The 27,568-nt window shown below is 58.9% G+C and overlaps 1 protein-coding gene across 1 annotated transcript; it reads left to right on the forward strand.

The window, feature by feature from the left end:
* The first annotated feature begins 7,390 nt into the window (after positions 1–7,390).
* On the forward strand, positions 7,391–26,684 carry VIL1 (villin 1). Its single transcript, XM_075069835.1, is given in 21 exon segments — positions 7,391–7,494; positions 7,802–7,876; positions 8,514–8,672; positions 12,075–12,185; positions 12,978–13,178; positions 14,310–14,358; positions 14,361–14,386; positions 14,818–14,866; positions 14,869–14,915; positions 16,221–16,279; positions 16,281–16,361; positions 16,646–16,766; positions 17,306–17,443; positions 18,287–18,445; positions 19,258–19,437; positions 19,749–19,894; positions 20,821–20,965; positions 22,226–22,414; positions 23,186–23,254; positions 23,764–23,898; positions 25,262–26,684. Coding segments are annotated over 21 exon segments (2,328 nt in total). The 5' UTR covers positions 7,391–7,419; the 3' UTR covers positions 25,376–26,684.
* The last annotated feature ends 884 nt before the right edge of the window (positions 26,685–27,568 follow it).

Raw genomic sequence — 27,568 nt, forward strand, 5'->3', positions numbered from 1 at the left:
ATCAGAGGGAGCGTAGGTTCCAGCCAGCTCCTGGGTAATATCTCACTGGAGATCCAAGGGCTTGTTCAGAAAGAGATTTTGAAGTCTGTAGGGTGAAGATGAGCCAGGTGGGTTTGTCTCCATGCAGGTGTATGTTCTCGGGCGGTGGATAGAAAGGAGAGAGAAGGATTTTGGATTTCCTATTTCCCTTATTGAGGGCCATCTATGCTCACCTGAAATTCCTCCTGGCAGAGGCAGTTCCCATCTATTTCTTACAGGGTCCAAACATGGCTGCCATCACACAGAGGCGCTGGTGGTGGCGGAGGTGAGAAGAGGGCCCCAAAAGTCCTTTCACTCCCGCAACACTCCCATGTCTGTGGAAGCCAGAATGTTGCTGCTGCCTGAATACCCTGATGGCAAATGGGTAGGGGCAGAAGGCCCTGCCAGCTGTGCTGAGCACCTCAGAGGAGCCAGGCACTGTATGCAGCGTATGCTGCTGTACCTGTTCTGTACTGGTGAGGGCAACCCTCACTCCCCAGTGCTCCTGGTGGCCCCAGGGCTTCCCCGGCCTTCACCAGCACAAACACCCTCCTACCACCACTGCCTGAAGATGAGCCACCTTCTCCTCCTCCCCACCATTGCTCCAGCTTTAGTGCCATAGCTGAGCCTGCCGTCAGTAAAGTGCACATGATCTCTATGAAACACGGTGTGGGATGATTATAACCGTTGCTGCTGTGGAACTCAAACTCAGACAAACTTTAGCGGGGAGGCAAAGAGTTGTATTGAAAAGCTGACGTGGTGTTTTCGATGAGGTGAACAGAATAATAGAATAGAATATCAGGGCTGGAAGAGACCTCTGGATGGATCTAGTCCAACCCCCTGCTGAAAGCAGGACCAACCCCAACTAAATCATCCCAACCAGGGCTTTGTCAAGCCTGACCTTAAACACCTTAAAAAAAACCACTATGAAAAGACTAGCTCTTTAGAGGTTCAGGCTTCTCCCACCAAATGAGCCAGCGATGTAGCCTACCAAAATAAGTAACCCTCCCCTGCTATTTCCATTCAGAGGAGAACTGATGCTGAATCCTGCAGCTGACAGAATGGGATATAAATAAGTTTCACACGGAAAAAATATGTCACTGCCGTGTTTTCCCTGGACACTGAGATTAGGGTTGTGGTCAGAAATACAGGGGGCAGGGAGAGGACCGATGGGGGCTGAGACTGTTAGGGTGAAGGGGGCTGTGCGGCACCACCGTAAACACTGAAAAATGTTTCATGGCCATTTTATTGTTAAATCATCACACAAATTAAAGTTGGCTACACAAGCCTACTATGAAGCACTACTTCTACATCCTTCTTGGTTTCTTGTTATAATTTTGCACAACTCTGTTAATGAACTTCTCGAAAGCAGTGCATTCATTTTTGGTGGCTTCTCATGTGTCAGGTACTTCTAGTCCTCAATGATAAGCTCATGATCAGGCAGAAGGTGACTTCTTTCAGAACACAAAATTCTATTCAATGAGGAAAAAGAACGCTCAGCTGTAGCTGTTGTGGCCAGGAGTAGAAGGAGATGAATTCCTACTTCTCTCATCCCAGGAAACATAGCACAAAAATTGGGTCGAACCACTAGTGATGATAAAGAAGAGGTTGAAATCAAATCTACATTAGTTCATTCTATGATATTCTGCTCTGTGTTCAAATTCTCTATTCTGTCCTAGTCGCATGGCAGCCCCATTGCTGGTAGTGCCTCACTCCACTCAACTGTCGGTGTTCTACAAGACAGGCACCTGTAAAAGTTACGTAGAGGTTGATGAAATCCAGAAGTAGTTGTTGTAGAGATGTCCGTGTACTTTACTTTCTTAGCTGGCTTAAGAAACACTTCTTGTCTTCTTCATTTAAAGAGTTAATATAAGCGCCCTAATTGGTCAACTTCTGAACTGAAGTCTTTGCTTCTTCCAGTACGTCTCCAGTGGGTCGCTCGCTGACTGAGCCGAGGGTAGCTTCCAGTGCTGGACAGAGATCTAATACTGATGTAGCAGAGGCCTGGATGGCATTGTAGAATGACCCAAATGGTTTCTCAACAGTAGACTTACAAGAGAGAACGGTGATTGTGTTCTCTGAACTTAGCAGCAAAAGGAATCCACCAGCCTCACTACTTAGATCCGTCCCATCTCAGCTGATCCTTTCCAAAGGCAGTAATAACGGCTGGAGTCATTTTAAGACAACCGCCAAGGATCGCTCATGAGAAAGGCAGCGGGTTTTCCCTGGTTAGACTAATTTGAACTTCTGTCCCAATGAATCTTCTATATTTTCCAAGATGTTCAGTCCTTTTGGACTCTTGCTGAAAAAGAGTATAATGAAGACATTAAATGTACAGCTTTTTAAATGCCTTTTGAAGATTCTGCAGCTCATACTAGTGCCGGTTGGAGTAGGTGGCCTCTGCAGTGCGCACAGGAGAGATCAGGGTTACGCTTTTCTCTGAGCAAAGCTTGTACTCTACCATGTCTTCCAGAGATCTTTGCAGCTCCATCAAATGCACAAGCAGCCATCTGTTTGGGGTCCAACTGACAAGCCGTGATGAACTAGGAATGTTCGTAATGTTTTCTCTGCATACTGTGTTGGTGCCTCAGTGTCCCCTAGACAGTTCTTAAGTATCTGGCAGAGCAAAGGGCCAGTGCACCAAATGCCTGGCACTCTGTATCCTAGCAACTGATGGCCTGGGCCCCTCCTCTGCAAAGGCACCAACTGAAAGTGTTGGAGACAAAGAGGTCAGGTGACCTCCTGGCCCGGGAAAGGAGCTGAGCAGAGAGGAGGGCCTGGAGGGGGTTTTGCAGTTTGGGGCTGGCTGGGGACGAGGAGTGAAGTGCAGACATGAGGGGTCTGGCTCACTACCCCCCAGAATGGACCCAGCCGATGGGTCCGGTTCGCTGTACCTACAAGCTCTGTTTTAGACCCTGTTCCTGTCATCAAAAAACCTCTGTTTTACTGGCTGGCTGAGAGTCACGTCTGACTGCAAAGTGGGGGTGCAGAACCCTGTGGCTTCCCCAGGACCCTGCTGGGCAGGCTCGCTGTGGGAAGCACATGGAGGGGCAGAGGATGCTGAATGCTCCAAGGAGAGACCCAGGAGGTGAAGACGTGTGAGCTTCTTGCCCTGCTCCAAGGGAGAGGAGGCTCCCCAAAGTCCTGGCTGGCTTTGTGGGGAGCAGTTCCAGAGCATCGCCCGGGGACTCTGTGACACAAGCATTCAACTCTGCTAAGATGTGGGTTGTCAGAGATGCAGCTGATGTGTCTTCTATAACCTGAACATCTGGAAATTCATCTACTGATCTACTACTGTCAATAAGATAACATAGGCAATGACTTAAACCTTGACACCCATTTGCATTGATGCATTCATCAGCCAGGTATGCACATTTTTTTGAATGTGATGAGTTCTTCAGTTTTTCAACTGTTGAGTCCTTCACTGTTGCACCACATGCTTCTAGCCAGTCAGTTGAGTTTCTTGCAGAAAGACAGTGAGCATTTGCTGGTCTTGTTCGGAACCAGTGTCCAACTTCAGGATGAACAAGTGACAATGCATTTAACATTGGCCTCCAGTTTGCAGTGTGTGGTATCTCTTGCTCAAAGAGAAAGTCGGATGCCACAGCCGTGTTTGTTTGAATAAACTGCGTTGTGGCTCTAGCATTTCTAACAGCCTCGTCAAGTACTTCTAAAATTGGCTCTGACAGTGACTGGCTTATAAGGCTTTCTGCCTGTCGCTGCAGTCCAGAGGATTGGTGTTTTGCAGCCTTTTCACTTAGTTTGTCAGCATTGGCTTTGCTGATCCGTCTGGCAAACAAACTCCTCCACTTTTACTATATAAATCCGTGGTCTGCTCATATCTTGAATACTGGAGCCTAACAAATTTATTTGGAGATAAGCTTTTGTGAGCTAATGAGCCATCCTGATTATCACTACAAAAGATTTTTTTTCCCCTGCTGATAACAGTCCACCTTAATTGATTAGTCTCATTAGAACTGGTGTTGCAACCCCCACCTTTTCATATGCTCTGTACATATATATCTATATCTATATCTTTCTACTGTATGTTCCACTCTGCATCCGATGAAGTGGGTATTAGCCCATGAAAGCTTATGTCCAAATACATTTGTTAGTCTCTACGGTGCCACACGGACGCCTCGTTCTTTTCGCTGATACAGACTAACACAGCTACCACTCTGAACCTTGAACACTGTGTGCAGTCCTGGGCGCCCCATCTAAAAAAAAATTAAAAAGAAATGCACAGGGGCAGGTGGGCACAGGGTACCCAGAATGTCCAGAGGCAGGTGGGCGCAGGGTACCTAGAGTCCTCAGGCAGGTGTGGTGCCGTCAACCTGCGTGGGCCCAGCGCATTCAGAGCAGCATCTGTTCCTGCCCCGGTGGCCGCGGCTCGGCTCTGCCGGGGACCCTGCTGCAGGCGCAGTGCTCTGAGCCTGCTCTCCCTGGTGCCTCACTGCCCGCGACACCGCGCCGGTTCCCTGCTGATTCCCAGCACGGCCAGACTCAGCGCCAGCACATGGGAACCCGCCCCAGGCTCTGTTCCAGCGGCCTCCTGCTGCAGGGCGGAGGCGGGGTGGGGCCAAGGGGCAGATCTCTGATGAGATAACGATGCCGCATGCCGGCAATGAACGGGGAGTAACGGTGCCCGGGCAGCGGGGGGGGAGCACCCAAGGGACCCAGGGACCTTGGCTCGCCTACGTGTCCCTCCCCAGGCTCCTGCCCTTATATGGTGAACGCAGGCCCAGGCAAGGAGGGGACAAAGGTCGCCCCGTCTCCGTCTCCAGCAGGAGAGCACTTTGCACAGGTACCAGCCGTCTCCAAGCCGCTGCCTGGGGCACCGCGTCTCAGCCGTGCCAGCTAGCACTGCCGGAGAGGTGAGAGGCTGGCGGAGGGGCTCGGGGGCTTGGCACCTTGGCCTGGCCCCTGCCAGCGCGTCCCCTTGTGCGTGGCTTTGCCCTTCAGGCCCTGGGGTGGCTCTCAGGGCCCAGCCCCGAACAGCTGGGACCCACCTGCCAGGCCTCTCCGGCCCCCTTTTCTCCCAGGGCAGGGGGCAGGGCAGCCCTGGAGGGGGCAGGTGGGACGTGGAGGCCCGTGACTGACAAGGGCTGCTCCTTGCTGGTGGCTTTTGGGGGAGCGCCAAGGGCTGAGGATATAGATCCTGATCCGGTGCACTGGGCTTTGGATCGGACCCACAGCCTGCTGGGGCAGGGGATCAGGGACCCCTCTGGGCTCCCTCTAAATCAGACCCACTCCTCTTCCCCCTTGGAGGAGCAGGCTCCATTCCCTGATGGATGCCAATCGCCCGCACCTCCCTCCAGCCTGGCACAGCGGTGGCAAGGATGTGGTGTCTCTGGCAGCCCCCGGGGCCAGCGAGCAGAGGGCCTGTGAGCCTGTATAGGGTGTCTCTGCATGTCAGCACCCACGTGGCCCCGGGGAGAAGGGACAAGAGTGGTATCTGCTTGGGACACATGGGGAAACTGAGGCAGGAGGCAAGGCCAGGCCACAGAGGGTGTCAGGGTTTGAGATGAGCCTGGCGGAGCTGCCCGGGGAGGTTCCTCAGGGTCTGGTCGCTGTTTGACATCACTGCGCAGGCGCAGGGATCTGGTGGTGATGGCCCCTCCATTGCGTGGAGGCGTAGCTGAGCGGGGGGCTGGCATGTGGGGGCATGTGAGGGTTGGGTCCAGCTGAGCACAAGGGGTGGGGGGGAGGGGAGCCAACTGAACCCCACACCCAGGCCAAAGGCCCATTCTGGGCAGATCATTGCTCCCTGTAACAGAGTCCAGAGGGGCCGTGTCTGGGCCTGGGGGACAAGGGGCGGGGGGCTGCTCCAGCTTGTCCTGACACAGGGGGCAACTGACCCAAGCTGAGCAAGGGGGGGGCAAGTATCTGAGCTGCTCTGAATGTTGGGGGGGCATGATCAGCATGGGGGTGCATGCAGCTGAGTGCCCCTGGATCTCGGGGCAGAGGGGAGGGGATGCCACCCTTCAGGGCTCCAACCAGCCATGAGCCGTCATGGCACAAGGCCAGGCAGGGGAATCCGGTGCCGCTGGGGCTTGATGGCATGGGGTGGGGGCACACGCTGGCCCTGGGAACAGGGGGGCTCATCGGTGGAGTTCTAGGGTGGGTGAGTGGGCAGCGTCGAAGGTGCCTGATCTCGCCCCTTGGACGGGGCAGGGAGGGCCAGGCCCCCCCACCGCATGGCCCTGCCAAGACGCTCGTGTGCGGGCCCCTCGGGCCAATCACCAGGTGGGGCGGGAGGGACCTCGGGTGAGCGGCACGTCCAGTCCCCTGCTCTGAGGCCCAAGCAAACCCAGAGCAGCCCTCACCGGGCTTTGTCCAACCTGGTCTGAGACCCCTCCAGTGACCGGGACCCCACCCCTGCCTTCCCTGCCTCCTGGGCAGCTTTTCTAACCCTCCTCGGCTCTGCTGTTCTCCTCCAGCTCCCGAGTGTGGGGCGCCCTGACCTGGACCCAGGATCCAGCTGAGCCCCCCGCCCCGTGCCGAGCAGAGCGGGACACTCACCTGTGGGACGACTCTCCGGTTAATACACCCCAGGGTGACAGTCACCCGCACCCCCAGCCTGGGCGTGAGCCCTGCCCCAGGCAGCTGCAGCCGCCAGCCCCTCGGGCCCCGGCTCCAGGGCTCCGTCAACCCATGAAAGCATCAATCGTGTGCCGGGGCCCCCATGGTCCTGGGGTGCGGCTCCCTGGCCAGGGGCAGGCTTCAGGGCTTCCCTGTCCCCCACTCCTGGAAGCAGGCACATCCCACGCAGGCACGTAACCCCTGGCATCTGGCGCGTGTCTGTTTATCAGCCTGGCTGGGTCCATCTGTGCCAGCAGCTGGACCCCGGCTCGCAGCGCCCACACCCACGGCCGCACCCCAGAGGGCTGTAAAACCCCATCACCCGGCGTGACAGCTGCTCCTTGGGCTGAGCAGGGGATTGAACCAGGCACCTCTGGAGCTGCCAGCACGGCCTGAGCTGCGAAGCCCCGGCCTGGCCTGGGCTCAGGTAATGCCCAAGGGCACAGCCGCTGCCCCTGTCCCAGAGCTGCCTGTCTGGCAACTTCCCCCACAGCCCCCGGCCCAGCCCACTCCTCTCGACCATGGCGCTGCCCTCGGCGGAGCTGCTTCCTGGGCGCAGGGACTTGCTGGCACATGCACCGGGGGTCCCCTCTCCCCGACCACCAGGGGGAACTGGGCACGGCCCCAGAACCAGCTCTGGAAATGAGCCCCTGCCCAGCCGGGCCCAGCACCGGCCCCTTGGAGCGTGGGGTGCACACGGAGCCCCCACGAGGCTCCAGGCAGGGGCTTGGCTCAGCATCTCCGTTATTAACGAGCGCTAACGAGGGCGTCACCAATGCTTGCTCTCCCCCGTGCCAGGCCCCTGCCGTGCCGCCCACCATGCCGGAACTCACTGCCAATGTCATCAAGACGCTGAACAGAACCACGCCCGGGCTGCAGATCTGGAGAATCGAGGTTGGTGGTGCGACCCGGCGATGGGGAGGACCCAGCTGGGGATGGGGCTCCTGGTTCTCTGCGCTCTCCAGTGCCCAGGACTGGGAGCCCGCGAACATGACGGGGACGCGGCCTCACCCCAGACTCAGCGGCCACCGGGGGATGCTGGGGGATGTCAGGCTGCCTGCAGCAGGGAACGGGTTAGCGAGCTCAGGCAGGCGGCACTGGGGGGTACCTGGGCCATCTCCCCAAGCCTGGTTCGCCTGCTCTGGTTTGCCGGGCGAGGCCCCCTCCAGACTCACCGCCGTGCGCTTCCTTCTCTTTCCAGAAAATGGAGATGGTGCTGGTACCTCCCAAAAGCTACGGGAACTTCTATGAAGGGGACTGCTACGTGCTGCTGGCGGTATGGGCTGGGCCTGGGACGGAGCGGGGGGGGGCAGCGGGGCACCCTCCTGGGCCTGGGACAGAGCCGGGGGGCAGCGGGGCACCTTCCTGGGCTTGGGATGGAGCGGGGCGGCAGCGGGGCACCCTCCTGGGCCTGGGACAGAGCCGGGGGGCAGCGGGGCACCCTCCTGGGCCTGGGCAGCTGTGTGTCTCACCCCGTGCGGGGAGGGTGGCATGGGGCAGGGTTGCTTAGCACCAGCAAGGTGAATGTGACAGCGAGTGCGGGCGTGCACTGGGGCACGCGGGTGTGCAAGCCGTGATGTGAGCGAGCTGAAGGGGGAATAGGCTGTAACATTTGCATGAGGGCTGGCCAGCCAGACACCACGCCCAGCTGCAAGCAGGCGCCTGTGGGGGACCGTATATGGGAAACTGAGGCACACGCGGACTCACTGAAATATTTCAGCATATGCCCACTTCATCATGGTGCGAGGGGAGGGGAGGGCTGGGCCCGTGCACGTGTTCCATGCAGGCCGCAGCGAGCGGGTGGCAGCGTCTCCATACACTTAGCCGGCAGCAGGGTCCCAGCCCAAGGCGGCCTGGCAGCCCCCAGACCCTGGAGCTCTGCCTGCCACTAGCTCACTGTCCTTTGGCTGCAGACGCACAAGACCGGGAACAGCTTCAGATACGACATCCACTACTGGCTAGGCCGGGAGTCGTCGCAGGACGAGCAGGGGGCGGCTGCCATCTACACCACGCAGATAGACGAAAGCACTGGGCGGGCCTGGCCGTGCAGCGACCGCCCTCGAGGGCCCAGGGCAACGAGGAGCAACGTCTTCAAGGGCACTACTCAAACAGGGGGCTCGTGACGTAGCGGGGCAGCGGACGGGCGGATCCCACCAACCCTGCGAACCCCGGCCCCCAATAATGGATGTGACACCCGACTGGTCTGCGCCCCTAGGGGCCGGTATCCCGGGGCACTCCCGCAGCCTGCCACCAGACCCCCCCACACAGTGAGGAGGCAGCGCTCATCCGTGGTCCCGGGGGGTCGAGCCCCACTCTTGGCCCGCGGTGCGGGTGCATGCCGCTACGGGGCGGGACGGGTTTGGATCTGCCGAAAGCCTGCTGTCTGGGCGCGCAGGATGGCAGGCACAACCCGCACAGCTAGCCCCTGCCCCATGGAGGGACTGTGGAGCCACTGAGCGGTCCCCAGAAGGCAGGCCTGGGCTAGGAGGGTTGGCCAGGTTTGGGGCCTTCCCCCAGCGCCCTAAGCAGAGGGCCCCCTTGCAGGCTCCGCTCTCCTGCGAGGACACCAGGTTTTCTGTTCCAGAGGCTAAGGGCCTCAGTTTCCCCAGGGATGGAAGACTCACTGGACCATGGAGTTCAGGCACTGGCACCCAGTACTGAAGAGGAAGCAGGGTCTAGTGGCTACAGCAGGGGAAGAGGAGCCAGGACTCCTGGATTCTAAAGCCCCTCTGCGCCCTGCTCTCTGTGTGACTGTGGGCATGTCCCCACCCATCAACCCGAACGGGGAGTATGATCCTGAAAAAAGCTGCCCTCTGCGAGGGAGGGGAAGTTTAACCCCTTTGTGTCTGCAAAGCCCTGAGGCAGGCTTGCAGGACTCTGGGGCTCCCCCCTTCTGATCGGCCTGCTTCCCCCCAGCTAAAGAAAGGGCAGGCGTCGCTCGGGAATGAGGGGCAGCGTGGACGACCAACACGTACCAATGTTGCAACGGGCTGCTGCACGTGGACGGGCGAAGCAAGACACAGTGCGTGGCTGGAGAGGTGGGGTGCCGGGGGTTGTGACGAACTGGGACTGTTGGCTTAATGTTGCTCTGAATAACTGTGTGGGTGCCTCAGTGTCCCCTGTGCAGTTTAATAATCTAGGTGGTGGATAAAGGGGTGTGATTGCTGCAGATGCAGAAGGCCAGTGCACCTAAATGCCTGGCACTGCTGTCCTCCTAACAAACTTGATGGCCTGTGCCCCTCCTCTTGTCAAACGGTGCCAGCGAAGGTGATTGGAGGACAAAGGGACTCAGGTGACCTCCTGGCCCGAGGAAAATGGAAGCATGGAGCAGGAGGGGAGGGGCTGGAGGGGTAGTTAGTCTGGAGCCTGCCTGGGGATGAGGAGTGAAGTGGCAGAACATGGGGGTCTGCTCACTGACCCCCAGAATGGACCCGGCCAAGGGGTCTGGTTCACTGGTATCTAACAAGCTCTGTTTTAGACCCTGTATCCGTGTCCATCAGAATAAATCTCTAGTGTTACCGGCTGGCTGAGAGTCCACGTCTGAGTGCAAACGTGGGGGTGCAAGACCCTGTGGCCTTCCCCAGGACCGCTGGGGCGACCTCGGCTGTGGAAAGCCCACCGGAGGGGCAGAGGATGCTGAAAATGCTCCAACGGAGAGACCCCAGAGAGGGTGAAGACCATGTGAGCTCTTGGTCACTGGAACAAAGCCTGCTCCAAGGGAGAGGAAGCTCCCCAAACAGTCCGTGCCTGCTTAGTGGGACAGACAGAGCAATTGCCCGGGACTCCCGTGACACGGGGGGAGGCTTCGTGACGATGCGGCTTCTGTAGGATCACCCGAGAGGCCAAATCAAGGACCAATTGCTCAATTTTTACAGGCAGCCACAGCAAGCTGGGGGTTTCCACTTAAGGAAACAAATCCACCGACACAAATGACTTGGTGTCACCCAACGGCATAACAAGTCACACAAGCATTCCCTTAGACGCTCCACCCCAGTAACTACCACCGAGCACCACTGATCCTGGGGGGAAATGAAATGTTATGACTAACACCCCGAGGAAAAGGAATGGTTCTCTGACCAAAGGACCAAAGCCCCAGACCCAGGTCAATAATACATCAAGCAACGTACCACAAACATGCTGGTGCCAATCCTTTAGAATCTAAACTAAAGGTTTATCGTATAAGGGAAAGAGCTAGAGATGAGACTAGAATTGGTTATAATGAATCAATTCATCCAGTAAGGCAAAGTTCTTATCAGGCTGGAGCAGTGATGGAGAAACTGCAGAGTTCCAGGTCAAGTCCTGGACGAACATCCCCGCGGGATGGGTCATCAAGTCCTTTGTGTAGAGCTTCCGCTTGTACGATAAGTCCTCAGAGTAGAGAAGCAGATAAGACAGATGGAGATGAGGCATCACCTTATATAGGCTTTGCCAGGTGTAAGACATACTTGGTTCTTACTGGAAGATTAGCTGGGCACAGCCCCCTGCACTTTGCCTAGCGGGTCACAAGGCCTATCTCGCCTCACCTCTCCAGGGTCAGGATGTGTCGCTCGACGGTACCTGTTAATGGGCATCAAGCACGGACCCTACAGCCAGAGCCTAACACAATTTATCTGGGATCTCCAGTAACACAGACATAAAGTTTCAAATAACAGACAGTAATACCACACGAGCAATACTCATACATTCAACACAGAATGATACCGACACACAGACAGCATAATCCTAACCAGCAACCCATAACCTGGTCTCAGACACCTTATATGACCCCCTTTACATAGGATTTGGTGCCACTACAGGACCTTGGTTGCAACCATGTTCTATATGGTCCCAGATTATATCAATAACGTCACAAGGCTGGCACAAGGCCTGGAGACCCCAGTCCAAGCAAGGCCACATGCTGGTTTTGGGCTTAAACCCAGCGCCCAGGGCCCTTTGCCAAAAGTTAGCTCAGGGCAGCGTATAGAGGGAGTTCTCCTTCACTTCCTGTCCTAAACATTTGCACTGAGCCGCTGTGCATCATTAGCAACCACACCCCACCCCAGAGGTGGCCGCATTTCAGCACAGGGCAGGTAAACCCCGTGCAGCATTGCTGTGTGTCTGCTGGAGGCCTACCATGCCCCACCCCAGAGGCAGCTGCATTTTACTGGGGGGGACCCTCTGGCTATAACACAAATGAGGCTAATGAAATTCAGTGTAGTGGGGGAGCTGAGGCCTGAGAGGGTCATGTCAGGGTGAGCCTGCTCAGGAGCTCCTAGGCACTGGGACAAGGTGTGTGAAATGCAGCCTTCTGCAGGGGGACTCAGAATTGCATGACTGTGTGTCATAGGCCCTGTACTGCTGCCAGCTGGTGGGGATTCCCTTTTAACTCCCATCCCAGGGAGAACCCTTTAGCTCTAGAGAACCCAGGAGTCCTGCCCCTAGCCCTGTGCTTTGCACCCTTGCTCCCCCACTGACCTGGCTGCCTTTGCCTGCAGGTGGAGATGAGCTGGAACAGTTTCAATCAGGGGGATGTTTTCCTGCTGGATCTGGGCAAGCTCATCATCCAGTGGAACGGGCCAGAGAGCAACCGCGCCGAGAGGCTGAAGGTAGCGTGGCAGCGTCCCAGCTAGGAGAGCCCAGAACACCCCCCTCCCTGTGGGTATCTGTGAGCGTGGGGCAGCCTCAGCTGCTGGGGTGCAGTCGCCCAGCCCTGCTGGTTACTGAGTGAGACCTGGTGGGGATGTCCCCCACTGGGGTCTCTCCAGGGGCCTCGCCTGATTCACTCAGCCCTGATCCTTCCCCGGGAGCCCAGCTGCCCGCCCCCCCATCCCTGCAGTGTTTGGGGCTCGGCCCCTCATCTCTGCTCTCACCTGAGGGAGTGGGAGACCCAGACACCCCCTCCGCAGGGGGAGAAGCTGGGATGGGACATGGATCAGCTGTCCCAGGTCCCCTTTGCATGGTGGGGGAGTCCAAATGGGTTGGTCCCCCCAAGTCAGCCCTGCTCCAAGAGAGGGAGTCTCCCCTATGGCAGCTCTGGTGCCCCTCACTCCTGACCTGCAGACCCCTGGCCCTCCAACTCTGCTGGTGCCCCTCACTCCCGACCCGCAGCCCCTGCTAGCCCAGCCCTGGGCTCCCCCAGAGCTCTGCCAGGGCCCCTCACTCCCGACCCGCAGCCCCTGCTAGCCCAGCCCTGAGCTCCACCTCCCACAGCTCTGCCAGTGCCCCTCACTCCCGACCTGCAGCCCCTGCTAGCCCAGCCCTGAGCTCCACCTCCCACAGCTCTCCAGTGCCCTCACTCCCGACCCGCAGTCTCTGTATTATTCCATAATCAGCTGCCCTGTGGCTGCTGCCTGGCCCAAGTCGCTCTCCAGGCAGCCCCATGGCCTGTTTTGGTGCAGGGCATCAACCTGGCCAAGGACATCCGGGACCGTGAGCGGGGCGGCGTGCCAGGTGGCTGTGTAGATGGCGAGACGAGGCATCCACACCGGAGCTGACGAAGATTCTCACCATGTGCTGGGGAACGGAGGGAGATCAAGCCAGCCATTCCCGACACCGTGGTGGACCAGAAGCTGCAAACCATTCTCAAGCTCTACAAGTAAGTCACCCAGGGGAGGGGCAACAGCAGCGCATAGGGTGAAGGAAGCTGTCAGCCCCGTGGGGAGTGGAGACCCCTGCACAAATGGGCTTATGTGGTCTCCCCTCAGGACTCTCTCATGCCCTGGCACACCCACACTGCTCTCATCTGAGGCAAAAAAGCACTCAGAACCATCAATCTACCCCAAAGCACTAGCTGTCTAGCAGCTTCCTGCAGCAGTGAGTTCCACCAGTTAATTGCAATGTATTTCCCTTCTCCTTCTCCCTATTACCTTCCACATGCCCTGTAGCATCCCTGGTGCCTGCATCATGAAATACCTCTTACAGAGACAGCAAGAACAGCTACAGAGAGAATCCCTCCGGGGCAGTCAGAGAGCATCAGGTGAAGTCAGTTTTAAGGTCAATAGCAGCCGGTTTTGCTCTCTGGAAGCTGTGGCTACGCTTAAAGTCTCCGGCTGTAGCTGCCATGAGAGGTTTTTAGGTGAGAGCTCAGGAACCAGCCTGTCTCTGACGTGTTCCTGTTTCACAGTCCCGTTTCGCCAACGTGTGCACAGCCCACAAACGTTGGTCTCCCTGGTTCTGGATTCTCTGGTGGAAAATGTCATCAGACAGAGTCAGATCCCTCTCAGCGTCATCTTTGTGACCATCTGTGGGAAGCCCAGGGAGTTAGCGATCTGCTCTGCTGCAGAAATAGGCGATTCCCGGCACAGCATCGGAGGGTTGTGAGTCTGCAATGTGAAATTGTACTTCCACTCTGTCCATTGGGAGGGTTTGACTCTGGGGCACAGTGATGAGATTGTGCCACCTTTGTTGCTTTCTCTGTTCTTTTGTTGCAACCTTCGTGGCTGTTTCCTTGTGTTTGTCTCCTGTTTACTCCTGACGCCATGTCATGTTACCTCTGTAGCTGGTGCAGATACCCCGCCTGCCCTGTGTCATCATCAGATCTTTTAAGACTCGCCCAGAAGCGGCTGAGGTTAGAGTATTTCGCATGTAGCGCCACCGAGTGGCTGAATGTGCAATCCAGTTTATATCTGAGTGGGCAGCTTCTAAAGGGTCAGCGCTAGCGTAGCCCAGGCCCGCGTCCCCCGCTCGCGTGCGGCCATGGCTGAGCTGGGCTTCTGTCTGGTTTCTTGCAGTGTCTCGATGCTGAGGGGAACCTGGTGATCCAAGAGGTCGCCACTCGCCCCTGACCCAAGATCTGCTGCAGCACGAGGTAGTGGCCCTGCAGGAGGCTCCCGAGGGTTTCCTCTGACTCCCCTTGAGCTCGTGGGGCTGGGCACACGACAGACGGTGCCGGATGTGGGTCGCTCCGCAGCAGACTCATGGCAGGCACAGTGTGGAGGGACGGCTCAGCTACCTGTGTTGCCCCCCCATCAGCTGACATCACCTCACTGATCTCCAGCCCTCCACACGCCAGTATCTGACCCACAGAACTGCTAAGGAGGAGGGGCTGAGGGCTAGGAAGGCTTTCTCCGTCCCTTCTCCGTCAGGCAGTGCCACGTGCCCAGGGCGACCCGCTGGAGCTGAGCCAGCAAGGGGACCCCTGGCTGTGGATCCGGACCCACTGAGCCACCAGGAGGCAGGCATGCAGCCTTTGCTGGTGGTCACGGGGGCTCCAATCTGACCCTCTCCCCTGGCCCCCAGGACTGCTACATTCTCGACCAGGGTGGCTCTACCATCTACGTCTGGAAAGGAGGAAGTCCACCAAGGAGGAGAAGCAGCAGGCCATGAGCAGAGCCCTGGTGAGTGGGGTGGAGGGACTGGGCGGGACCACAGCGGCTGGAGGGGGAGATACCCTGCGCCCCGTTCCAGCCCCCACAGGTCCCCGGGTGGGTGGGAGCTGCATGTGCCCAGCTGTGACCTCATGTGCCCCCCCCGCTGTCTGTCAGCCTGTGGACATTAACCCCTTGGGGTCTGCAGCTCCTGTGCAGGGGTTACTGGCTGGGAAACCCCGAGAGGACGCAGCGTCCCTAGAGGAGTTCTCACCGAGCTGTGTCCGCCCTGAGGGATTGGGTCTGTCAGTGGGTGGGCCCCGAGCTGCCCGCCTGGGCCCTGCCTCTCCTTGCTCCGTCACACCCGGTGTAATGGCCTTGCTTTTAGCGGAGTCACTCCTGATTGGCACCAGCACGGGCGACAGGCCCCCAGAGCTCTGTCCATCCACAGTGCACGAAGCCACAGTGCGACAGAGCCTGGTGTTGCACGCACGCAGGACGCAGATTCCCTGGCACACCATGGACATTGTGAGGGGGTCAGTGTGTGCAATGTCCATGATGTGTCAGGGAATCAGTGCGTCCGTGCACACGGGTGTGTGAGAAGATCAGTGTTGTTTGTGAGGGGGTCAGTGTGTGCAATGTCCATGATGTTCAGGGAATCAGTTGCGTCCGTGCACACGGGTGTGTGAGAAGATCAGTGTGTGTTTGTGAGGGGGTCAGTGTGTGCAATGTCCATGATGTGCAGGGAATCTGCGTCTGTGCGTGCACACGGGTGTGTGAGAGGATCGTGTGTGTGTGTGAGGGTCAGTGTGTGACACACACACTGATCCTCTCACACACCCGTGTGCACGCACAGACGCAGATTCCCTGCACACATCATGGACATTGCACACACTGACCCCCCACAAACACACACTGATCTTCTCACACACCCGTGTGCACGGACGCACTGATTCCCTACACATCATGGACATTGCACACACTGACCCCTCACACACACACACACACACTGATCCTCTCACACACTCATGTGCACACACACACACACAACAGATTCCCTGGCACACCATGGGCATTGCATACACAGACCCCCTCACACACCCCATATGCACACGCACACACACTGCTTTGTACCTGCCGGCACGGATATCCAGGTGAGACCCAGGAGCATTTGGGGGAGCTATTAAAAGGCTGCCCCCACCAGGGCGAGGCGCCATCTCCCTGCAGGGCCCCGCCTTTCCAACTCGCCCAGTGCACGCTGGCCTGGCAGCGCGTCCGCTGGATGAGGGGCCCCCTCTCTACTCCCCCCCAGCCACCGGGCTCTGTCTCTTGCAGGGCTTCATCAAAGCCAAAGACTACTCGCCCAGCACCGCGTGGCAGACGAGAACGACGGGGCGAGTCGGCCATGTTCAAGCAGCTCTTCCAGAAATGGACCGTCAGCAACCAGACCAGTGGCCTGGGCAAGACCCACGCTGGGCAAGTGGGAAGGGCCGGGGGCTGGGCACCATGGGGCTGGGGCTGGCACTGTGGGGCGGGGTGTGGAAGCTGGGGCCAGGCACCGTGGGGCTGGGGCTGGGCACCGGGGGCCGGGCACCGTGGGGCTGTGGCCGGGGGCCGGGCACCGTGGGGCAGGGCCGGCGCCAGGAGTGGGGCCCGAGGAAGGGTCCTGCGGCAGCCTGTGGAGGGGGGAGGAGCTCAGCCTTGTGGGGGGGCTGGGAGTGGACTGGTCAGCCGGGCGCGTGCCCCTCCTCCAACCTCAGTGCCCATCTTTCTGCCCCAGCCAAAGTGGAGCAGGTCAAGTTCGACGCCAGCACCTTGCATGCCAAGCCCGAGGTGGCCGCGCAGCAGAAGATGGTGGACGACGGCTCCGGGGAGGTCGAGGTAAAGGCCAGGCTGCCAGCCGGGCCACCAGCAGGGATCGAAACGGGGCCCAGCGGGCTCTGGAGCTGGGGCTATCACAGCCCTGGCTCCCGTGTGGCTCAGCACAGAGGGGGACACAGGCCCCCCCCACCTGCTGGGTACATGGGGTCCCGTGTGACCAGTGGGACCCTAGCTGTCAGGTGGGTGCTGATGGGGTCAGCAGAGCGAGGTGCCGTGGGGCCCCGCTGAAGTCCACACTAGCCAGCGTGTGGCTGAGCAGAGCCGGTGCCATTGGCAGGAGGCTCACGGACCCAGCCCAGCTCCAGGACGGGGCACCCCACGGCCCATCACTAGCAGGCCTGGCTGGCGTCGCTGGCACGGAGCAGGGTACGTGGCATGGGCCCTCTGCCCAGACTGGCGCATCCTCCAGGTGTCACATGGAGACAGATGTTGGCCCTTCGGATCCCTTTACCTCTGCCAGCGCTTCCAGCTGTCCTAGCGCTGCTGGGGGGTGGGGGTGGTAGGAGCCAGCCCCCGGCTCATTCCCGGCTCCCCGGCAGGTCTGGCGCATTGAGGACCTGGAGCTGGCGCCGGTGGACATGCGCTGGCTGGGCCATTTCTACGGCGGCGACTGTTACCTCATCCTCTACAAGTACCTCGTCAACAACAAGCAGCACTACATCATCTACATCTGGCAGGTGCGTGGGCCCCCCGCTGCCCCAGCCTGCTGGAGGGGAGCCCGTCTCCGATGGGCTCAGGGCCTGAGTCATCCCGGACCCCCCAGCCGAGATCCCAGCTCCAGCCGGGGCCAGGGCCTGCAGGCGTGGGTTGATCTTCCCCCGCACAAATCCCGTCCCGTCTGTAACAGGTAGAGATCGGCTCTTGCTCAGATGCCAGGTGTTGATTTCGGGGAGATTAAGTCGTCCCTGACCAGGCTACCTCTGCATGTTCTTGTTACCCACAGATGTGCCCAGACTCAATTCTTGTCGTCTGCGCCATCCTGTGGCAGAGAGTCCCGCAGGCCGATCACGCGCTGGGTGCACACACCTTGGCTTAGTTTTGAATTTGCCCCGTTTCAGCCTCCTGTAACGTCTCCTTGATCCCGGGCCAGAGCCGACGCACCCTGGGCCAGCCGCTCTCCAGTCGCCACGTGGCATCGCAGAGCAGGGGGGTGGGAGTGAGGTCACACCCCAGGGGGGTGCCCTCTACCCACAATTCTCTGCGCCCTCAGGGACGGTCAGTTAATGCTAGCCAATGGCCACTCTGCGCTGGTTTGCAATTCCATGTGTCACTCAGACCCTAAGCAGCCCGTTAATTCGCTGAGAGGCGGGCCTTTACCTTCATCGTTATTCCCCAGATGGGGAAACTGAGGCCCGTGAGGGTCTCCCCTGACTTTTGTGGTTGCGTGACTCACCCTGTGCTGGGTCGGTGTTGGCGCTGGCGTTGGTGCGCCAGAGCGCCTGCAGCTGGGGGTGCTAGGGGTTGCGTGGCCCCGCTCCTCCGCTCTGAGCCCCTCTCCTCCGTCCCTCGCCCTTCCCTAGGGCCGCCACGCCAGCAAGGATGAGATCACCGCCTCGGCCTACCAGGCCGTCATCCTGGACCAGCAGTACGACAACGCGGCCGTGCAGGTGCGGGTGCCCATGGGCAAGGAGCCCGCCCACCTCATGGCCATCTTTAAGGGGAAGATGGTGGTGTATGCGGTAAGTGCAAGGATGGGGGCGGGCCCCTGGCCTGCCGCTCCGCCAGTGCCAGCCCAGGGCCCGCTGGCAAGATGCCGTGACCTGTGCCCGCGAGCGCAGTGTCCTGGCCTGTGACGCCAGGGCTGCTGCGGGGGAGTGGGGCTAGGCTGGTCCACATGCTGCTTGGCCAGTGGACGATACGACTGGCCACTAGATCTGCTCCCAGCCCCCTGGTGGGGAGTTAACCAGCTCTAACAGGGAGGCCGTGGGTCCAGCTGATTGGTCAGTGGGCCCATGACACCCCAGGGCAGATAGCTCGCTTGGGCCAGCGGGGCCAGAAACAGACGGTGCTGCAATTGTGGTTCTGCGGCAGGCGCTGGGGCAGCGCCGGGCACCGCCCACCTGCCTGCAATAGCCAGCCGCTGGGTGACAGCTCAGCTCCGCGCCAGCCACGGAGCAGAGGCCCGGGCAAGTGGGGGCATAGGCGGCGTTAACCCCTTGGTGCCAAAGGGGAAACCGAGGCACAGGGAGAAAGCACTTGCTTGAGGCTGCCTTGCAAACCAGGGGGCAGAGGCGAGGCGAACCCCCAGCATCGGGCACTGGCTGGCAGGTGGGGCTTGGGATGAAATGGGCAGGCTGAGCCGTGTGGCTGGAGCAGGGGCAGGCTCCCCGAGGCTGCTACGGCCGACCCATGAGCTGCGTTCACAGGTGACGAAGGGGCTCCCAGCCTTAGCTCCATGCTATAGAGGACGACGCCGTCACGGACACAGGGTGAGGGTGGAGGCTGGTTTGACGTCTTCTCTCCTCCCCCCTCCCCCAATGCTGTTCTCTAGGGTGGCACCTCGCGGGCTGGCAACACGGAGCCAGTGCCGTCCACCCGCCTCTTCCACGTGCACGGCACCAACGAATACAACACCAAGGCCATCGAGGTGCCCCCGCGCGCCTCCTCCCTCAACTCCAACGATGTCTTTGTGCTGAAGACGCAGGCCTGCTGCTACCTCTGGTATGGGAAGGTGGGTAAGGTGCTCGGGAGCCTCTGGCTGGGGGGACGCGGGGGCCACAGCCAGAGAACCTGAGCCAGCGGAGAGATGCTTGGGGCAGAGAAGTCTCCCTGGCCTGGGGGAGGCCGGGAACCACTCCCAGACCCCTGGCTGCTCCCTGCTGCCATCCGGCCTTCTCCCACCGGGATCCCGTCTTGCTCCCCTGCCAGCAGGGAGGGTGGCACTGAGGATGGCTGGACCCATGGCAGGTTCTTGGCACTGCAATGGGAGGCCGCTCGGCCCCTCCGGGGGGTCCTGACCGATCGCGCTCTGGGTCCCTGCAGGGCTGCAGCGGGGACGAGCGGGAGATGGCGAAGACCGTGGCTGACCTCATCACCAAAACTGAGAAGCTGGTGATAGCCGAGGGCCAGGAGCCGGACAACTTCTGGGTGGCCCTGGGAGGGAAATCCCAGTACGCCAACAGCAAGCGGTAAGGAACGCGGGGCTGTCCCCACCGCCATCTCCAGCCGGGGTTTCCTGCCCCACAGACGTGGCCCGGATCGTTTGAAGCCAGTTGGTGGCAGAATCCACTTCACGTCGCTTTCCGGGTGGTGGAGGGCAGAGCTCCGGAGGGAATTGGAGTTAGTGCTCGAGCCTCTGTATTATAACAAACTTCAGGAGAGCAATGAGAACGGCTCCTGGCTCGTGTCTAGCTCTTCCCAGCAGCAAATCCCGACGCGCTTCACCAAGGAAGTCAATATCAGTGTCTTCACCCCATGTTACAGTTGGGGAAACTGAGGCACGGGGCGCTGAAGGAGGAAGCGCAAGTTACTGACCTCTTTGAAGCACTAATGAGCAGGCCGGGTCGGTCACTGTCCCCGCCCCCCGTGAGCACCGTGAGCCAGAGGGGAGAGGTGGGTTTGGCCACGGGTCGGCCATCGCGCTACCTTCTAGGCTAGGGTGGTATCGTCTCAGGTGGCAACTCGTGTTCTCATCTGCCACTTGCCAGGCCGGTCTCTGGTCCCTCCGGTGGGTCCCGGCCATCAGCGCGGCTCCGAGGTGTGCCGGACGTAGGGTCGACGTGCAGCAGCCTGTCGTGACATCGCGGCGTGACCGTGTTGGGACACATCGCTGGGGGGGTGGGTAACGTGAGGCTGTTGCCCCCCAAGGTCAAAGGCCAAGGGGGTGGGGGGGAACCTTGAGCCAGAGGAAATAGGATCATGGCCGGATCCCAAAATTCCTCCATCCGAGAAAGCCCCTTGGCTGCCGTTGCGCGCGGCCCAGGGTAGTTCTCCAGGTGGGCAGCCCCTGCGCCTGCTGACCCCCCAGACCCCGTTTTCCTTAGCAGAAGCAGCTGGAGCCAAAAGCCAGGCTGGGTTCTCTAGGACCTGACCCTCCTTCCCCCCTTGTTCCCAGACTGCAGGAGGAGACCTTGTCGATAACGCCCCGCCTCTTCGAATGCTCCAATCAGACCGGCACCTTTGTGGCCACGGAGATCACCGATTTTAACCAGGACGACCTGGAGGATGACGATGTCTTCCTGCTGGACACCTGGGACCAGGTAAGACGGGGGCTGGGTTCAGGTTTTACAGGCTGGAGGGAGCTGTAGCCCCACTGTCTCCCCCAGGGAGGTCTGTATTATGGTCCCAGACGGGGGAGCTGTCACGGACTCACAGATCGTGCCCACTCGTGGCCCCGTGCAGTCCGTGGGGGGTGCCCTTTCAGTGCAACAGCCCTTCTCGGGGGTCCACCATCTCTCGGGGTCAGACCTCTCCACCTCCCGGAGTCGCACCTCTCTGAGTCTTGGCACCCGTCTCTGCAGGGGGCCCCCTCAGGGAGTCACACACTCTGGACCCCTGGGGCCTCCTCATCCCCGAAGGGGTTGATGCAACCCTGTTCTCTAGACCAGAGTGACTCTCAGCCAGCATAAAACAGGAGGGTTATTGAGTGCTGAACACAGCACAGGAAACTCTCTGGGTCTCAGGCCTGGCCTCCCTCAGCCCAGCACATCCCGGTCTCCCCTGCATCCAGGTGGGCTCTGCCTGCTCCCCCTCTCTAGCCCTGAGCACCTCTGCTTCCCAGCTGGGCATCTGATACCCCTGGCCCCAAGCCCCCTCTGTCCATTGGCTTCTCTCCAGGGAAACAGGGTCGTAAACAGGCAGGCCTGGGTCTCCTCTCCTCAGCCCCCCTCTGGCTCCTCTGGCTGGTCAGGTCACCGGGGTCCTCTCTTCACAGCTCATTGTCCCCCCACTGGCCAGAACCAGCTGTGACTCCTGAGCTGCATCTCCGGGTCACCAGGTCACCAGTCGCTGGGGTCTCCATCCTCCAGGCCAGCGGCCGGGGTTCCAAGTTCCCTCTCTGGTCCTGTGTCCCTACAAACTCCCTCTCCCCTCCCCTCATTAAACCAGTAACACCCTCCACCCCCCACATGCAAACCATTGGAAAACACGGAAAAACCAAGAAAACCCCCACTTTGTCACATCCGAGAGATGGCTCTCCCCCACAACCACACAGCAAGTCACTGGCAAGCCAGGCTTAGAACTGGGAATCTACTGACCCGTCGCGTGCTCCTCCGGGCCGCATGGTCCGCCCAAAGTCCCGGGGTGAGGCTGCAGCAAGCCAGGCCTCCAGCCCAGAATTCCTGGGTCCTGGCCCTGCTTTCAGCCCCAGGTCTGTCTGTCTATCCGTCCTCTCCTGGAAGGGACCAAGCGCCAGGGAACGCGATCCTGCACTGGCCAGGGGCTTTCCCACATTAGCGGCTGGCGAGGGGGCATTGCGGCAAGCAGCTGGTGCTGGCACGGAGGGGCTGCTTCTTGCGCAGGTGTTCTTCTGGATTGGGGAGCACGCCAACGAGACGGAGAAGAAGGAGGCGGCCGTGATGGCGCAGGAGTACCTGAGAACTCACCCCAGCGGGCGTGACCCTGACACGCCCATCATCGTGGTGAAACAAGGCTATGAGCCCCCGACTTTCACAGGCTGGTTCCTGGCCTGGGACCCCCTGAAGTGGAGCGTGAGTGGCTGTGCAGAGGTTCCCCGTTTCCCCTGGCCCTGGCAGGAGACGTGGGCGCAGGCAGGGCACCGCGGGGCATAAAGGCTATGTCACCCTTCAAATTAAACAGCCCAGAAAAGCAGAGACTAACTGGGTAGCCCTGATACCCTCTTAATCCACAGGCTGGGGTTGGGTGGAGTCTCTCCCCAGGGAGCTCTTGGGCAGATCAGTCTGGGGCCTCTAGCAGGACCCTAGTGAGTGGGGCGGGTGTGTGTGGCAGAAGCTCTGGGGCGCAGACACCCATTCCCCAGAACCGGCTGGCCGGCTCCGTCTCCCATTGCCAACTGCCCGAGATGGCCCGTCCCTGGTGCCTGTCACTTAATGACCCCTGGCAGGACAATCCCCATCCTCCAGCCCAAGGGCTGCCGGGTGCCGCTGACTCTGAGATGCTTCCACCCATGTCGGCAGCAAACCTCACTACCCACCGGATCCCCATTGGCAGGGCTCCTGCGCCCTGGCAATCACCCCCTCTGGTGAGCTACACACAGAACTGCTGGGGAGGGGCAGGCCCAGGGCTGTATGGAGATGGGGCCAGGCCCTGGGACCAAGCCCAGCCAGACCCGTCGCAGAGGGAGAGATTTGCAGACTCGTGAACGGAGCGGTTCCGTCCCAGCGCCTGCCTGGCTTGACTTCAGTAACCCAGATGCAGCCGTTCCAAACCCAGCCAGCTCTGTGCTCCCGGCACGCCTGGCTCTGGGCCCTCCTGGGTCAGCTCTTGCGTCTCTCCTGCAGGACAGGAAATCCTACGAGGAGCTGAAAGCTGAGCTGGGGAAGGACAGCGAGTTCAGCCAGCTGACGACTGTGAGTATCTTGGGGAAAGGCAACCTGAGCGCAGGAGCATTGGAGTGAGCGGGGAACGAGGCGAGGGCTGTTGGTGCTGCGATGCTATGCACACCCCCTGGTCACGGCTATCGAGGGATGCATAAGCTCTCAAGCTTCCCCCTCCCACACCAGCTGGGACCCGGCTCAGTCAGGAATCGGAGTGGTTTGCCCACACCTGGCAGCACAGCTGTCCCCAGGCGGAGACAGTCACAGCCGTGGCATACCCCGCCCCACAGAGCTTGCAGTCAGATTTAGGCACCACCCCAGGCTGAAACCTTCCCCCTGCGGCTGGGTGCGGGATTCCAGGTCAGCCTAGAGGCGGCAGGAGTCCCTGGGAGGACACAGGGTCGGGGTGACAGCCACGAGACACGGTGGGTATGTTGGCGAAGGCTGGCACACGGCACGGGGGTGGTGGTACATGTAACAGGGTGGGGGCTTTGCGGAGCAGCCCAGCAGTAGCTCCATGTGACTCTGCCCCCGCCCCCCAGGAAATCACAAGCCAAGACATTTTCACTGCCAATACCACCTTTGGATCGAGGACCTTCCAGACCTTCCCCCTGGAGTTGCTGGTGAACAAGTCCTTGGATGAACTGCCCAAGGGAGTGGACCCTAGCAGGAAGGAGGTGAGAAGGGAGGAGCATGTGTGTAAATAAGAGCAGGGCTGGCAAAGGGAACTGCGATCGGGCTTCCCTGCAGACAGTGCTCGAAAGCCGAGCCGAGCCCCTGTGGGGGGGATATTTGCCACAGGGCCAGAGCGGCTGGCACCGAAAACAGGGCAGAAGCAGCAGCTGGCCCTGGCCTGTGGCGCAGGTGGGCATTTAGGGTCTGATCCTGCCCCAGTGACAGAAGAATTTCCTTGGGCCCCCCAGGGAGCAAAGAGCAGCTCGTTAGCGAGCCAGCTCTGCACAGATCTCAGCTCCGTGGTTAGTGGAGATACGCTGGGGAACAAGGAGTTTAATACCCAGCATGTGAGTTCAAGGGTGACCTATGGGTCACCCCCCAGCTCCTCGTTTGGGCTGGAGGAGGGAGGGGGCTTAGCTAAGGGGCTGTATTCATTATTTGAGGCCAGTGTCGCTCAAGGGTGGGCGGCTCACTGGGGTTAATTTTGTTGTGTGCGTTAAATGTTGTCCGAGCACCTAGAGCCGCGGCATAGAAATGGCCTGCGGGGGGCGCGCGTGTCCATGGCGGCGCCAGCCCCCGCAGGGCAGTTCAGAGACGCAGAGGGCGGGTTGCTGCCCAGGATTTAGTTCCTTGGCAGGGATGGGCGTTTCGCCCCCTGCTGGTTGCAGAGGAGCATTAGCTGGCCCAGAATTACCCAAGTGTTAAGGATCCTTAGGGGCATCCTCAGTGGGAGTTTTAACAGAAGGAAACAATGGGCCTTGTGCCACCGGCTCCGAGCCGGCCTCCTGCCGGCTTGCCCTGGCGCGGGGGGTGGTCAGCTGCGACGCCTGCTGAAGGCAGCCTGCAGAGCCATGAGCCAGCCAGGCTGGAGGAGGGAGCGTGAGCACTTCTGAACGCCCACAGCAGGGCAGTATCCGGAAAGTAGTGACCCGGGCCTGGGGCCGGTGCTGCCTCCAGCTCTAAGGCGCTGCAGTCACTGGAGTGTCTCGGAGCTGGGCCTAACTCGAGCTGGCGGCCTTGGGTTCCATTCCCGGAGACCTGCAAAGGTCTAGGATAATCAGCTGCTTCACTGGTGGCCTACGTCTCCTCCAATGGCTCACGCCTCCCTCAGCTCTTGCCATCTGCATGTCAGCTCCAGAGCCCGCTGCTGGGGACGGGATACCAGCCTGGAGAGCGACAGTCGCCCAGGGCATTATCCCAGCAGGAGGCCCCTTAGCCCGCGCAAAGCCCCATGTCTGACTCCTGTCATGATTCCTGATACCCAGCAAAGCCAGAGGGCTGGGAGATGGTAGCTCAGCAGGATGGCCCTGTCGGCAGGACCACAGTTGTCACCACCACTCATCCTGGCCCCTCTGCCTCTCACAGGAGCACCTGTCCGGTGACGATTTCAACACGGTCTTCGGCATGCCCCAGACCGCCTTCGCTGCACTGCCCCTGTGGAAGCAACAGAAGCTCAAGAAGGAAAAGGGCCTATTCTAGGGCGGAGCAGCAGCAAGAGTCAGCCGGGGATGCGTTCAGTGTGGTATTTTTATTAAGAAAGTAAAATTAAAGTTAATTCAGAGAACGGAGCTGTGCGCTTGCTCCTGCTTCAGTGCCTGCTAACCATTCCTCCCCACTGGGATTCTTTGGGCAGGGAAAATACTGATCTCCCAATAGGCTACAATCTACTTTCCAAGCTACCCTCCTGGTTGGGTTGAGTTGACAGCTACAATTCGTGTGTTGGGATCTTGCCTTAGCAAAGTGGTGCGGCAGTGGGTAGAACGGGTGAGTGTTGACCAGGCTCTTAAGTAGCATGGCTCCTTCACCCAGGCTTATTGTGTCTGTTCTCCAACCTCTGCACAGGATTGTGCAGAGGGAGCATCCTCAAGGGAGAAACAAGAACAGAGGTGGGAATCAGAAACCTCTGGCCTGTAATCCCAGCACCACCACCGACCTGCTGTACAGCCATGGGGACGTCACAGCACATCTCTGCCTCAGTTTTCCCATCTGTAAAGTGGGGATGCTCACATTCCTTAATCGGTGGTTTGAGGTGCCAAGTAGTATGTTAAGTGGTATTAGAATGATCTTCAGTCTTTCTAGATGTCAGGTCTTTGCAAAGCTGTTCACATTTTCACACGCACTGGGACTTCACTGCAAAAGATAAAGTATACAGCCCACTGCTGCAGCCTCCATTAGCTGTTACGCCTTCATGAAAAGCATTATGCAAATATTTGTGGTACTGAAGGTAAAAAGGTTCCAGCCATGGCAGGGAGTGACATTTTAAAATCCGTATGGCACACACTACTGAAGCACAGTGCAAACTTTAATGACCTTGTCCACACTTGTCTTATCTGTTTTACCATGGCACCTGTAGGGGGCCCCATTGTGCTAGGGGCTGTACAAACACATAGGAAGTCCGCCCCAGTCTAAGGCAGGATACACTTTGTGGGAGCAAGGGTACGTGTCCCCCCAGGGAGTATGCAGAGGTCTCTCAGGGGTACATCAGCTCATCTAGATATTTGCCTAGTTTTACAAGAGGCTACATGAAAAGCACAAGTCAACTCAGTACAAACTACAATTTAATACAGACAGAATGAGCAAGTAAGCAAATTGTTAGTGCCAGCGTGGCTGTGACACTTTTGTATTTTTGTGTCCCAGTAGTTTTAAGTGAGCTGAAACTTGGGATACACAAGACAAATCAGCCTCCTGAAAGGGGGACAGTCGTGTGGAAAGATTGAGTGCCACTGCCCTAGGAATGCAAGGCCTATTTGCTACAGCAGATGTTGCCAGCTGGATCAGACTTAGCATGTTTTTTGTTAATACGATTCCCTCCCACTCAGGATTGAGATTGAGATTGACAATAACATTTCCCTTGTGACTTCAGTTTGGATTTACTCTCATCTCCGAGGCGAAATGCAAATACGTTAGCCAGAAAGCTGCACTTGTGAGTGCACTGGCAGAGCTGTGGATCCACGAGAGCGCAGTGGGAGAAGGGAACGTGGGCTTGCAAGGGGCGTAAGTACTGGAATAGCAGGGATTCTTATTAACCACGGATAGAGCCTGGAGCTGCACGGACTAGATGCTCTTGTCCAAAGCAGCTTACAACTGCAGTAAATGCACATCTCAACTGACAGGCAACAGAAGAGCCTACATACGCTCTGCTCTGTGCAGCAGCCAGCACTAGCCGTGCTGCTTTCACTAGCGCTTAAGGTCACTAAAAAAACGCACAAAATAAGTTACTGAGCATAAGAACGGCCAGACTGGGTCAGACCAAAGGTCCATCTAGCCCAATGTCCTGTCTGCCAACAGCGGCCAATGCCAGGTGCCCCAGAGGGAATGAACAGAACAGGGAATGAAGGGACCCACCCCCCATCCCCCACTCCCAGCTTCTGGCACACAGAGGCTGGGGACACCATCCCTGCCCAGCCTGGCTAATAGCCATTGATGGACCTGTCCTCCATCAATTTGAACCCTGGTATGGTCTTGGGCTTCACATCCTCTGGCAAGAAGTTCCACAGACTGACTGTGTTGTGTGAAGAAATACTTCCTTTTGTTTTAAACCTGCTGCCTATTAATTTCATTGGGTGACCCCTAGTTCTTGTGTTATGAGTAAATAACACTCCCTTATTTACTTTCTCCACACCTGCCATGATTTTATAGCCCTGAATCATATCTGAAAAGTCCCAGTCTTAT

The sequence above is a fragment of the Chelonoidis abingdonii genome, chromosome 10 (genome assembly GCF_003597395.2).
Source record: "Chelonoidis abingdonii isolate Lonesome George chromosome 10, CheloAbing_2.0, whole genome shotgun sequence".
Lineage (NCBI taxonomy): Eukaryota > Metazoa > Chordata > Testudines > Testudinidae > Chelonoidis > Chelonoidis abingdonii.